Source organism: Papio anubis, chromosome 19 (genome assembly GCF_008728515.1).
Source record: "Papio anubis isolate 15944 chromosome 19, Panubis1.0, whole genome shotgun sequence".
Lineage (NCBI taxonomy): Eukaryota > Metazoa > Chordata > Mammalia > Primates > Cercopithecidae > Papio > Papio anubis.
In genome coordinates this window covers 54,668,766-54,683,474 of record NC_044994.1, presented here as the reverse complement: position 1 = coordinate 54,683,474, position 14,709 = coordinate 54,668,766, and the positions used below count along the sequence as shown (strand labels likewise).

Here is a 14,709-nt window from a genome sequence, read left to right as displayed (position 1 = left end):
CAAGACCAGCCCGGGTAACATGGCAAGACCCTATCTCTACAGAAAATACAAAAATTAGCTGGCTGTGGTGGTGCATGCCTGTGGTCTCTGCTACTCAGGAGGCTGAGGTGGGAGGATCACCTGAACCCAGGGAGGTCACAGCTGCAGTGAGCTGTGATCATACCACTGCACTCCAGCCTAGGTGACAGAGCAAGACCCTGCCTAAAAAAAGAAAAGAAAAGAAGAAGTATTTTGTCGAATGTATGGCTTGCAAGTATTTTATCCCAGTCTGTGGCTTGTCTTTTTACCCTCTTAACAGGGCCTTTCACAGAGCATAAGGTTTTTTGTTTGTTTGTTTGTTTTGAAGCCCAATTTATCAGATTTACTTTTTTAGATTGTGCTTTTTGTATTAAGACTAAGAGCTCTTTGGCTAGCTCCAGATCCCAAAGATTTTTTTTCTAAAATGTTGATATTTTTACATTTTACTTTTAAGTCCATGATCCATTTTAGTTACTTTTTGTAGATGGTGTGAGACTCACACTGATAGGCTGTGGTGATACCAGGTGTATGGTTTACACTTTTTTGGGGGCAGGGGGTGCAGATTTGCATGGGTCTGCTTCCCTGTCTGTGCTTGCTTTAGCTGTGTCCCATCAACTGTGATGTGTTGGTTTTTTATTTTCATTACATTCAATCTGTTTTTTTATTTCTCTTGAAACTTCATCTTTGACCCATGGATTATTATACAGTTGTGTTTTTTAGTTTCTGAGTGTTTGGTAATGTATCTGTTATCTATTGTTGATTTCTAGTTGGATTCCATTGTGGTCAGAGAAATCACGCTCTGTGTGATTTCAGTTCTTTTAAACTTGCTGAGGTTTGTTTTATGGCCCAGAATATGGTCTATCTTGGTGTGTATGGGCACTTGAAAAGAGCATATACTGTGCTCTTGTTGGGTGGAGTGTTTTATCACTGTGAGTTAAATCCTGTTGTTTGATAGTGTTGAGTTCTTCTGTATCCTTGCTGATTTTCAGTGTTGTTTTTCTATCAGTTTTTGAGAAAGGGTATCTTTGCTCTGAAGTCTGTTTCCTCTGAAGTCTATTTTATCTGATATTAATATAGCCACTCCTGCTTTTTTAGAATAAATGTTTGCATGATGTTTCCTCCATACTTGAAGTATCTTTTAGACAGCATGTGGTTTGGTCATTGGTCATGTTTTTTATTCTCTTCTACCAATCTCTGTTTTTTAGTTGGTGTATTTAGACTATTCACATTTAATGTAGTTATTGATATGTTAGGGCTTAAGTCTGTCATTTTATTTTTTTATTTTCTGTTTGTTCTCAGTGTTTGGTGTTTCCTGCTATCCAGTATATTACTTGAACATTTTATAGAATTATTTTTTACTTTTCTGTAGTGTTATTAGTGTATCTCTTTGTATGGCTTTTTTTTTTTTTTTTTTTGGAGACGGAGTCTCGCTCTGTCGCCCAGGCTGGAGTGCACTGTCGTGATCTCAGCTCACTGCAGTATCAGCCTCCCGGGTTCATGCCATTCTCCTGCCTCAGACTCCTGAGTAGCTGGGACTACAGGCACCTGCCCCCATGCCTGGCTAATTTTGTTTTTGTATTTTTAGTAGAGACAGAGTTTCACCATGTTAGCCAGGATGGTCTTGATCTCCTGACCTTGTGATCCGCCCGCCTCAGCCTCCCAAAGTGCTGGGATTACAGGTGTGAGCCACCATGCCCAGCCTACATGGCTTTTTAAATGGTTGCTCTAGGTATTATATATACGTAGCTAATCCCAGTCTACTGGTGATGTCATTTTACCAGTTTAAGTAATGTATAGAAACCCTACCTCCTTCTACATCCCGTTGCCTTCCCCTGCTTACAATATAATTGTCTTAAATATTTCCTCTACACACATTTGAAACCACATCAGACAGTATTAGAATTTTTGCATCAGCTATCAAATATAATTTTAAAAACTTAAGAGGACAAGGAAAACTCTTTACCCAGATTTTTACTTACTGAGTTCTTCTTCCTTCATGATTTTAGCAGATTACTTCTTTTATTGTTTTATTTCTGTTTAGAAAACTTCCTTCAGACATTCTTTTAGATTAGGTCTTCAGGCAATAAATTCATTTAGGTTTTTTTTTTTTCATCTGTGAATTCTGATTTCTCCTTTATTTCCGTGGGATAGTTTTACTGGATTCTGGGTTGACAGTTATTTTTCTTTCAACACTTGAAAAATGTTGCACCATTTTCTGGTGATTTCCGAGAAATCTGCTATTCAAATTGTTTTTCCCCTATAGGCAAGGTGTCATTTCTCACTGCTTTCCAATTCTTTTTTTTTTTTTTTGGTTTTTAGTAATTTGATGTGTCTTTGTGTAGACTGCTTTGAGTTTACCTTATTTGAGGTTTGCTTAGCTTCTGTAAGATTTATGTCTTTTGCCACATTTGGAAGCTTTTCAGCCACTATTCCTGTGAGTACTCTTTTAGCCTCTTTTTCTTTTCCTTCTAGAACTCCAGTGACACAAATGTTAGATCTTTTGTCACGGTCCACAGGTCCCTGAGACTCTATTTTGTTTTATTTTTTTTAAGTCTATTTTTGTTTTTCAGGCTGGGTAAATTCTGTTGTTTTATCCTCAGGTTCACGGATCCTTTCCTGTGTCCCCTCAGTTCTGCTGTTGAGCACTTCCACAGAAGTTTTTATTTTGGTTATTGCATTTTTAGTTCTAGACTTTTTTATTTGCTTCTTGTTTACATCTTCTGTTTCTTTGCTGAGAATTTCTGTTTCTTAGCTCAGATTTTCTGTTTTTTGTTTGTTTGTTTGTTTCTAGTATGTATGTAATTGCTCATTAAAGTATTTTTATAATGACCACTTTAAAATGTTTGCCAGATAATTCTAATAGCTCTGTTATTTAGGTTTTGATATCTATTGATTGTCTTTTTTCATTCTGCTTGAGGTCTTCCTGGTTCTTGATGTGGTGAATGATTTTCTCTTGAAACCTAGACATTTTGAATATTTGCTTATGAGATTCTCAGTCTTATTTAAACCTTCTGTTTTAACTGGCTTCTGACACTACTGTGGCAGGGGAAGAGGAAACACTGCCTCATTTCTGCCTGATGAGGTTAGAAATCCAGGTCCCCATGCAGCCTCCATTGGCACCCGAGAGGGAGCTGCTTACTGCTGCCTGCCAGGGACCAGCATTACAGCTCCCTGCGAGGCCTCCACTACTGCCTTCATGGCTGGGAAGGATAGAGGTCCTCGTTGCCTCCCATGCGACCTCCACTAATAACATGGTCAGGAGAAGAATGGCCTTTCTGCCTCTGAGTGGAGATGGAATTCCTGGCTCTCCACTAGGCCTGACATGACCCCATTGAAGAGGGGGAGGGACCTCATTACTGCTTCATGGAGGTGGAAGTCTAGGCTTCCCACGTGATGTCCACTGACATCCGCCAGGTATGGATGAAAGTACCAGTTTCCCTCCTCAGCCTTCCTTGACACCATGACAGTGGAGGGGAGGGCACAGGTGGGGAATTAGAGTGCCCCATTATAGCCTGGTGAGGATGGAAGTCTGGGCTCCCCACTCAGCCTGTGCTGGAATAGGTAGGGGTGGAGCCACGTTTCTTCTGTGGTGTTTGGCTGAAGTAGATCAGTTACTATCTAAACATTTTCTGTCTTTCAGGACTGCTCCTTTCCTTGTCTGTTCCTTAGCTAGAGAGAATAGGCTCTTGTGGTGGTGGTATTATTGTTTTTGGGGATTTTTGGGGGGTCTATGCCCAGTGGCATTTCTAGGTTGCTGGTGTCTTCCTGCAAAAGAAAATTCAGGGAATTCTTTGGGACCCAAGATCACTGACCAGTCTGCCCTCTTTCCACCGCCTGGAGTTGTCCAATGTTTGTTTATAGTGTCCGACATTTTAGTTGTGTAGTCATCCCTCTGTATCCTTGGCTTCCACATCATGGCTTCAGCCAGCTATGGACTGAAAATATTTTTTAAATTGCATCTGTACTGAACATGTACAGACTTTCTATTCTTGCCATTATTCTCTAAGCAATACAGTGTAACAATTACATACATGGCATTTACATTGTGTTAGGTTTTGTAGGTAATCTAGAGATGATCTAAAGAAGCAGTCCCCAACCTTTTTGGCACCAGGGAATGGTTTCATGGAAGACAGTTTTTCCACACGCCGCTGTGTATGCAGGGGTGAGGGATGATTTCAGGATGAAACTGTTTCACCTCAGATTATCAGGCACTCATTGGATTCTCGTAAGGAGTGCACAGCCTAGATCCCTTGCAAGCACAGTTCACAATAGGGTTCGTGCTCCTCTGAGAATCTAATGCTGCCGCTGATTGGACAGGAGGCAGAGCTCAGGCAGTAATGCTCACTGGTCCAGCACTCACCTCCTGCTTTGCAGCCAGTTCCTCACAGGCCACAGACTGGTACCAGTCCACTGCCTGAGGGTTGGGGACCCCTGGTCTAAAGTATACAGGAGGATGTGCATAGCTTATTTGCAAATACAACACCATTTTATGTCAGGGATTTGAGCATTCGAAGATCTGTGTATTCATGGAAGGTCCTGGAACCAGTCCACGGACAGCTGTACTTGAAGGTCCTGGAACCAGAAACCAATGGACAGCTGTACTTAGCAGGAGAAATAGGGGAAGGAACACCTACTCCAGTTCCTGAAAGAGGAGATTTTCGTCTGTCCATTTAAAACCATTCAGAGGAGTCTCATGCTTTTCCTCACCTGTGTTCTCTCTGCCTATAACATCTTCTTCTCCTTTTGCAGCATCAGCCACTATGTGATTGTCATGTCCATGACCATCTTTTTGGTGTTCCTCAATGGCCTGGCCCAGCTGCTTACAACAAAGAAACTCAGACTATGTGGCAAACCCAAAAGTCACTTCATGTGAAGTTGCTGAAGCACCATTCAGCATCTGGATCCTGATTCTCCTTTTAAACTAAAATCTCATCAAGGACTCAATAAGAAGATGGATATGGATATATAGTATATTCTACTCCTGTAGGGAAAATGGTATTTGGAATTCTGAATTGACAGGTTATCTGGAACAAAGGAGCTTCTTTTCTTTTTTTCCTAGATTTTGCAGGCATGAAATAGTGATTATATCTGTGGAAAAGCATAGGAAAGCATTCTCCATTTTCATTTTTCTCCTTTGGCTGGCAGCTCTTCCCAGTGATGTTGAGAACACCTGCAGTAATCTGGTCCCCAACCGCACAGCTTCCCGCATACCCAGAGGAGAGCACATGCCCCCTGTGGGGGCAGTGCTGATGGCATCCAGAATCATTGCCGTGGCTGAGCTGGAAGGAAATCACCAGGTGCCACCGTCAATATTTATCAGCTTTCAGCACTGGTTTTGTTGGACAATCAGGGTGTATTATTTCAAAAGCTTCAATAGAAAAAGTGTTCGCAGGTATTTGTCATATTTCTTTAGTATGCAATAATACTGTCTTATCCTTTTTAGTGCTATTTCTCGGGTTTTCACAGTCAACCAGCTAGATGCATGTCTATCCTTCACTTTTTGTTTTTTTTTTTCATTTCTGGATTTTCGTGGAATTTCTGACAATACAAAAGTAGAAAGTGCTTGGTATTTCTGTCTTATACATAGGAAAACATTTAAAATAAATAGTTTTTAATTGTAGGCTCAACATTTGTTACCCCATAGCTTTTTCATGTATTATTTCTTTCCCTTTGAATTTATTTTTACTGTCATCTATTATTTTAACAGGAGTTTAAAATTCAATGGTTTAACTTTCTGACAATATCATAAGAATTCATATTAGAGGTGTTATTCTTTCTGGTTGTGAGATTCTAGCCCAAAGACCTAAAATCATCAAATTAGATTTCCGTTTGTAAACAAATTCTAATGGGCAAAATATCTTGAGAGCAGTTTTTATATGGATTGTCCATAAAATGACCTTTACGTATCCCTGTGGAGTTGGCCTTTTGCCTGTGGTATGCCAGTAGCTTTTGGCTGATGCTAAGCTTTCCTGGTATGTGCACTATTTTTAAGAAGTAATTGCTTTTGAATTAAGTTATAGCATTACTAATTCACGTTAATGACTAGGAAGCCCTCTGTAATTTACTAGATTTTTCAAATTGGCGGGGAGTGAATAAATACAATTTAAAAGAGTCAGAAATCAGTTTGGCGAAGTGTACTTTCCTAATTTCGATTTATGATGAAATATAGTTATAATTTATTTGTAATACTACTTTATGGTATACCAGTGAAAGAATTACAGTATAAAAAAGAGGTATTAATGTTTTATGAAATCTCATGCATCAGCTCATAGCATAAAATCTAGCTGGACAGCTAAGAAGCTATGGTAGCAAACAGTGATGTTGATGGAATGAGAACCATGAACTTTCGTATTACCTCAAAGGATTTTTTTATCAGTTTTTTTCCACACATCAGAGAAAACTGTATAAACACTTATCATTGACCTCTTTCTATGTGTAGTTTTGCCTTTTATCTTTTCCCAAATTTTTATACAGAGAAATTAATAAGTATTTTATTACAACATTGTAAAAGGTGCTCAGGATTTTTTATCTTTCTTTATTTTGCTCTTCGAGGCATGTCTTTTTCTTAATTTTGTCCTTTCAGGTCAGTGTGAGTCTGTAGAATAGGTTAACTTCCTTCTGACAGTATCACAGAGTTTGTGTTGTGCGCCTGCAGCCACAGGCTCACCCTGCCGCACCGTAACTGGCCCCTTCAGACTCACATGGGAATAGGCCTTTTCTGTTGCAGTTTCTCAGATATCTTTAAATGTTTTGAAATGTATATTTTTATATCGAAAAACAGAGAAAAAAGAAACAAGAGTTAGGGAAAAAGTATTTCTGTTTAAGGTATTAATTTTTTCGTTCTACCTATGCCATAGATTTCTGAATCAAAACTTAGGACATTTGCTGATTAACAATGTTTAAATTAGGAATTGTTATAAGAATTAAAATGGGCAGAACAAGTTGTGAATATATTGAACCAAAAAAGGCCATGCTATAATCTTAGAGGGCCCATGAATAAATCTTAGAGGGAATCCTAAGGCTTTAGGAAACCATGGCAGCTTGTCTGTCATTTCCCAATATGTTAATTATTATACTTAGTGTACAGTATTTAGAATACAAAATGCTTTTTTGTTTTTTAAGAAAATAATGTTATAAATGGTTGTATATGTTCATAGTATTGTCTTTAAAATTATTTGTTAATGATAGAGCTGAATTAGAAAACCTCTTCATCTGTTATAATATGGTTTCTTATGAAAAACTTATTACAAATTTCAGCCAACTCAGATATTAAGAACATCAGTGTCAACCCTCCTCCCCTCCTGCCACCTTTATACACTTGTTTTGGTGGACTAGGGGCTCCTTTTCTCCTTTTTGACATATAACTGTACCGTTAAAAACATGATTTCTGATGAAGCTGGCCTGGAGGGAGTGAAGGCGATTGCATGGGCATGGTCTCTAGGACAGGCGTAGCTGTTGCAGGGCCCCCCTGTCCTTGAGAGAACCTGGTGAGCTCCCATATTCACACTAGATGCCAGCATGTCAGGGGGCTGAAGAGAATGGAGCGAAATCAACTCTGTCATTTGGAGAAGACTCCCTTCAGACCAGTTCTGAGAACTCCTTCTTTTAAGAGACCAGAGATAACTTGACCATTTCTCTCCTTTTCATAGTTGTTCTTTTTTATGTTGACATTCCCCTTACTGTTTTTAAAATGCTTCAAAGCATTAATGATTGTTATGCTGTGTGCTTTCAATACTATGGCAATATCTTTGTAGCATTTTCCCATTTCTGTATCAGCATGGTGTTTTGTTTTGTTTTTTCGTTTTTGTTTTGAGACAGGGTCTCATTCTTGCTCAGGCTAGAATGCAGTGGCACCATCTCGGCTCACTGCAACCTCTGCCTCCTGGGCTCAAGTGATCCTGCCACCTCAGCCTCCTGAGTAGCTGAGACCACAGGCACACGCCCCCACACCTAGCTAATTTTTAAATATTTGTGTGATGGAGACAGGGTTTCACTATGTTTTCCAGGCAGCAGCGTTTTTTTTTGTTTTTTGTTTTTTTTTAAGACTGAGATTTCTTTTTAATGCTTTGTTATTTTAAAAAAAGAAAAGGAAACATTAATAATCAAAATTATCTTTAATTGGCCTCACAGGGCTAAAATCTAGAATTATTATTACTCTTGGGTAAACTCATGAAAAGTACTTAATATTCATTCTATAAAGAAACAAAAAGAAACTTTGAGATGTGTCTCTTATTCATTTCCTTGGGTACACTTAAAATGGATTACAGTTATTGCTCAACTTTCTACCTTCAGAATTGCAGCATTTATTTGCCACTCAGCAGCATTTCTCAGAGTTTGTCCCTTAGAACATTGGTTCCTTGTAATACAAATAAATGTCATAATAAAAATAGTTTCTTTTTTCTTTTCTTTTTTTTGAGACAGACTCTGGCTCTATCACCAAGGCTGGAATGCAATGGTGCAATGTTGGCTCCCTGCAACCTCCGCCTCCCTGGTTCAAGCGATTCTCCTGCCTCAGCCTCCTGAGTAGCTGGGATTACAGGTGCCCGCCACCACGTCTGGCTAATTTTCATATTTTTAATAGTGACAAGGTTTCACCGTGTTGGTCAGGCTCGTCTTGAGCTCCCGACCTCAAGCAGTTCACCCGCCTTGGCCTCCCAAAGTGCTGGGATTATAGGCATGAGCCACCTCACCCAGCGAAAAGAGTTTCTCAATTAAATATATTTGAGAAACATCTAGTCAAACTACCTTAAATAGGTGTATTTACGTTAGTTCTAAGGGAATTTAACTTGTGATGTACATTGTGAAGGGAGGAAGATGGCATTATGCCAAAAGTTTCCACTTGCTTAACAGCAGACCCTGTCTCAGAGTTTTCCTCCTGATTGGCAAGCGTAAGAAATGTTGCCAAAGCTGGGCTCAGTGGCTCACCCCTGAAATTCCAGCATTTTGGGAGGCCGAGGTGGGTGGATCACTTGAGGTCAGGAGTTCGAGACCAGTCTGGCCAAGATGGCAAAACCCCATCTCTACTAAAAATACACACACACACACACACACACACACACACACACACACACAGTCTGGCCAAGATGGCAAAACCCCATCTCTACTAAACACACATACACACACACACACACACACAGAGTCTGGCCAAGATGGCAAAACCCTATCTCTGCTAACACACACACACACACACACACACACAGAGTCTGGCCAAGATGGCAAAACCCCATCTCTACTAAATACACACATACACACACACACCCACCCCAGCAGGGTGGCAGATCTCCTGTAATCTTTGCTACTCGGGAGCCTGAGGCACGAGAATTACTTGAACCTGGGAGGTGGCATGAGCTGAAATCGTGCCACTGCCTGGGTGACAAAGTGAGACTCTGCCTCAAAAAGAAATATCTCCATATAATTTTGCACTGAAAGCTCAATTTGTCATAGTTTTGAAAATAGGGTGTTGTATGCTTGATTGATTTTTTTTTTCCTGAGAACTGAAATACCATTTTTACTTTAATCCTTAATGTGGGAAAACTTTACAATTTCCTGCAATTTTTCCTGCCTTTGTATATATTACACCTGTCATCATTTAGTCTTTCATGTGGGAAAGGCCAGTGGTACCAGATAGCATTTGGTTCATCACGGCTCATTGTCCAGCCCTGTTGGAGTTTAGACTAAACCTTCATACCTTATGTTTTACATCTTTTACCTGAAAAATAAATTTGCACCAACTTTCAACTTGTTTTCTTATGATTTGACATTGTAGAAGGTGATTAGTAGTTAAATTTTTATAATGCTTTGTTATTTTAAAAAACCATGAAAAGAAAACATCAATTATCAAGATTTCCTTTAATTGGCCTCAAAGGACTAAAATCTAAAATTATTATTACTCTTGGGTAAACTCATGAAAAGATACATTCTTTTTACACAAGAATTTAATTAGCTTGGTATCAAATACCAATTGCATCAAACATCAGTGATTCTGTGAATTTTTTAAAGTTGTTTTTACTTTAAGTAGATAATGTTCAGTGAATTTGAATATGATTAATGAAGGGACCAACAAAGGTAATTGTCAATCTTACAGACATCAACTTTTACTTCGAATATCTCAATATTACTCGAACTTCTAGGAGTCGTCAGTCAACATTTTAAAAGCTCCTTTCCTTGCTGATGAGAAGTAATATTCTTAAAGTTAGAAACCATACAATTAAATCCTGATTTGCCTGATTACATGTTTGCTTGTCATGTCCTATCTCTCATGTTATTGTGATTGGTTTTATTTTATAAAAAACTACTCATAGCACAGCCAGGTGATCTATGTGAACATCAGCAGTGATAAGTTGACAGTGTGTACCCTGGATACATGATGAGAAAGGCACTTTACCTACACGGACTTCCTCCCCAGTGCTCACAAACCCAGTCTAATTATGAGAAGAACAGACAAATCTCTCAATATAGGAACATTTGGCAAAATACCCAGTGAGTACTCTTCAAAACTACCAAGGTCGTCAAAAACAAGGAAAGGCTGAGAAACTGTCAAAGAAGCCTATAGAGACATGACCACTGCATGGGATGCGGCACCCTGGATGGGGCCCTAAACATGGGATGCGGCGCCCTGGATGGGGCCCTAAACATGGGATAAGCCCTGGATGGGGCTAAACATGAGATGCGGCAGCCCTGGATGAGACTAAACATGAGATGCGAAGCAGCCCCTGAATGGGAACCCCTAAACATGTAAAGATGCTGGCGCCCTGGATGGGGCCCTAAACATAGGTGTGGCGCCCTATGGGTGGGGCCTCGGCATGAAATTCACGGCGCCCTGGATGGGGAGCCCTAACATGGGAGATGCTGGCAGCCCTGGATGACCCTGAAGTGAAAAGGACGATGGGTAAAAACTAAAGAAATCTGAATAAAGTATGGACTGTAGTTAATAAAATGTCAATATTGGTTCATTAATTATGAAAACTGTGCCTTAGTTGTTATTAGTAATTAGTAATCATTAGGTGTTAATAATAAGAGAAACTGGGTGAGGGAGTGTGTGGGAACCCTCTGTATAAATTTTGCAAATTTTCTATAAAACTATTGTAAAATAACAAGATTATTTAAAATTGTAATTGTAATTTTATATTTTAAAAATTTCTACTCTATACACATAATTTTACATAAATGCATTAGAAGTATAATAACAGAGAAGCAGGGGATTGAAGGGGTGGTACACTGGTTTTTTTCTGTTTTTGTTATTTCTCCCTAGTTTTCTCTCTGCTATTTTACTCCTGTTACTCCCCTCTGAGCCATGTTAGAGCCCAATGTGTATAAAATTTTTCTTCCTGAATAACTTTCCATCAATTATTGTAAAGATTATTATGTTTTTGTTTGTTTGTTTGAGACAGGGTCTCACTCTGTCACACAGGCTGGAGTGCAGTGGCACAATGATGGCTCACTGCTGCCTTGACTTCCTGGGTTCAAACAACCCTCTTATCTCAGCCTCCTGAATAGCAGGAACCACAGGCTAATTTTTAAATATTTTGTTTTTGTAGAGACAGGGTCCTGCCATGTTGCCCAGGATGGTCTTGAATTCCTGGACTCATGCAGTCTGGCCCTTGGTCTCCCAAAGTATTGGGATCAGAGGCACGAGCCACTGTGCCCGGCCAATTATTATGTTCAACATAAATCTCCCATGAGTGTGTAGTGGTCAGCTGTGCCTTTGCTCAGCATTTCCTCTTGAGATAACTGTGCCTCCACTGCGAACCTTCTGTTTCTGGCAGGAGCTAAAATTTTTTTATGACCCTTCTCCCCACATTTGACTAGTTTAGGGGTGTACATCTGACCCACACCAGACCAATCTAAGTGCTTTGCAAGATTTTCAAGCTGGAACTGAGAGAAAGTTTCTAAGATGCAAAGGTTCAGAGCTGTTTTTGGCCAAGTTTAATTAAGTGAAATATTCTAGTAACCTTCCAATAAGTAATCTCTTCAAAAAAAAAAAAAAAAAAAAAAAAAAAGGCAGGGGGATTGAATTCACTCATATCTCTAAGAACACAGTGGATTATGAGAAATCCAAAGCTCCACTTAAAATGTTTATTTTTGTTCCTGGTTTTTACCTTCTGCTAAGTTGGAATTGAGGGGGCAGAATAGTTCCATGAAAACTGGTTCAGACTTTATCCCTCCGATTCACAGTGCTACTTTCATGCCTAATACTACAAAATGTTTACGTGCCCTGTTTTGGTATTATGTAGTAAAAACAGGAGTTAAAAATCTTAGCTTTGCATAGCCTCTATCTCCAGGAAATGCAAAGAGCTCTCACATGTTCATTCCTCCAAAACAAAATACAAATTTTCTCATAGGTGCTACTGGAGAAACAATAGCATAAATAATCCCTATGGAGAGCCTGCCGTATGCCAAGCCCTCTGGCAGGGGCTTTACATTCATGATCTCACATAATTGAGTTATTGCAACCCCTTGTGCTAGGCCAGACCTCAGTGAGCCTGGTCTGGGTTCCAGGCTGTCAAGAAGGATGTCTTGGGCTCTACTCAAGTTTGGTTTTTCAGCAAAAGCAACAAACACTGGAAAGATAGTAATGAGAGAAAAATATATAGGTGGTTTTGCCCTCCCCGCAAAGGTTTCTCCAGCTCACCTTACCTCCACCAAAGATTGGGGCTCTTAGAAGCCCAGGGAGAACGATATGCCCAGTAGAGCATAGGAACACAGAGCATGGGCCTGCTGCCCTCGGTGCTCACAGCCACGGCAGCATTCCCAAACAACTTACATCACCGTAAGAGGCAGTGCTTGTGCTGCTCAGGAGGGCCAGCTTCACTAGGCCTTTACGTCCCTGCTTTGTCTGCATGATGGGGCCCTGGGCTGTTCCACCCATGCCCACTGAGGGGCTTTCATATGGACAGGCCCGGCCATGGCCCATACAACACCAACCAAGGTAGATGTCAGCTTTATTTTCCAGATAAGAAAACTGAAGTTCCAAGAGACTAAATGAATGTTCCAGAGTCCTGCATTTGGCAAGTTGATTTGCTAGTCAACTCAGAGCTAATTCAGTCTAAGTCTAAAGTTAAAACTTTTAATCACCAGACTCCCTTAGGGGTATACAACTGCTTCCTTGGGGATGCCAGAAAAATAGTCCACACAGAGGATAGCACTTGGAAACAGAATACATTTATCCTTTGCTTAGGTCACATGAGTGGAATTATGTAGATGATGACAGCAGTAGCCGTAATGTGTAGGTCAGTGGCGTGAGTTAAAGTAACCCATTGCATTAATCAGCAGATAATTCAATATCCTCTCCTAGTGAAGCAGAGTGGGGATACAAAGTATAAGACATTAGCCCTGCCCTTGTGTTGGAATTGAGGAGATAATAATAATGATACTGGCAGATCATATTTACTGAGTGCTTCCTTTGCACCAGCTGGTTCACCTCAAATCCCTCACATGTCCCAGATCAAGGAAGACCAGCAATGAAAGATATGGGCAGTTAAATGCTGAGTGGCCAGACACAGACAAAAAGCACTTTCGATGACAAGTTAACATACCAGTTAGCATCTGCTAAGATAAGGATTCTTTCAGGGCCTACGGCAATAATATACTCCTCCTGAAATGCAATGTCCTAACTAGCAGTTGACAAAAAAGAAGGGCATGATATAGCCACTGAGAATGAGTAGAATGAAACCAGCCCTGTGGGCAGCTTTGTGGCCCCTAGTTTAGGATCTCCCCATCATTTCCTTGCTCCATAAATGATTTGTTATGTAGGAAATTCAAGTACTGAAATATCCAGAGGGAAAACAACATAATCCATGGTTCACATGTGTTTTACTTGCGGCAAGCATTTCTAGTTGCCTACCCAGTATCTACTCTCTTTTTTTTTTTTTTTTTTTTACCATCAGAACCTTGATTTGTTTATCAGAAATATTCCCAGAGCCAGGCAGGGTGGCATACACCTACAGTCCCAGCTACTCAGGAGGCTGAGGCAAGAGGTTTGCATCAGCCCAAGAGTTCAAAGACAGCCTGGGCAACATAGTGAGGGCACGTCTCTACAGAAATCTTAAAAGAAAAAAAAAAGAAGTATACTGGGATTTAAAAACAACAACAACAATTTAAAAAAATAAAGAAAAAAAACTCCCTTGCAATGAGGCATGCCAATGCAATGCAGCTCTTGCCAATTATGTACACACAGAAGTCTCTAGGTAGAGCTTCTGGAAAACTCAATGCAGCTGATGTTCCTTCTTGCCTGTTGCCTTTTCCTCCTCCTGTATCTGAAATGTAGGCATGCCACTGGAGGTGGAGCAGTTTTGCAACCTAGGAATAATGCGTTTGAAAATGAAACTACCTGGAAAGGAAGGCTTAGCTGGAAGATGGAAGATGACTGAGTCCGTGGTCAAATCCCTTAGCCACTCACCATACCACCCTAGAACAGCTCACCTCCAGCTTCTGGATACATGAGAAAAGTAAAGCCTTTTTTGGTTAAACACTCTAAATCTGGTGATCTTTATGTTCCTGACATACTTGGTGAAATTAGAAATGTAAGTACTTGTTAAAAATAAGTTAGGTTTCTTAAATAAGGCCTTCTGAAGAAGCATGATTGAACTGTCTGGTTTCCCAGGGGAACTCCACAGCTGTGGGAATTTAAATATTACGATATTGAGTTACGTTTATTTTGTTCAGAGATGGCCATAATCAAGGCATTGGTTC

The 14,709-nt window shown here is 40.0% G+C and overlaps 1 protein-coding gene across 9 annotated transcripts in view; it reads left to right on the top strand.

The window, feature by feature from the left end:
• Positions 1-6,528, top strand: part of PIGN (phosphatidylinositol glycan anchor biosynthesis class N) — a 138,027-nt gene extending 131,499 nt beyond the window's left edge. For 6 of the 9 annotated variants that reach the window (XM_017951820.3, XM_021930195.2, XM_017951819.3 and 3 more), the window contains one exon: positions 4,768-6,137. In XM_017951820.3, coding sequence (XP_017807309.2) covers positions 4,768-4,891 — 124 coding nt within the window. In that variant the 3' untranslated portion in view covers positions 4,892-6,137. Of the gene's footprint in view, positions 1-4,767 lie in introns of all 9 variants that reach the window. The other 3 variants (XM_009192841.4, XM_009192840.4, XM_003914445.5) reach the window with 2 other exon arrangements.
• Positions 6,529-14,709: the final 8,181 nt, after the last annotated feature.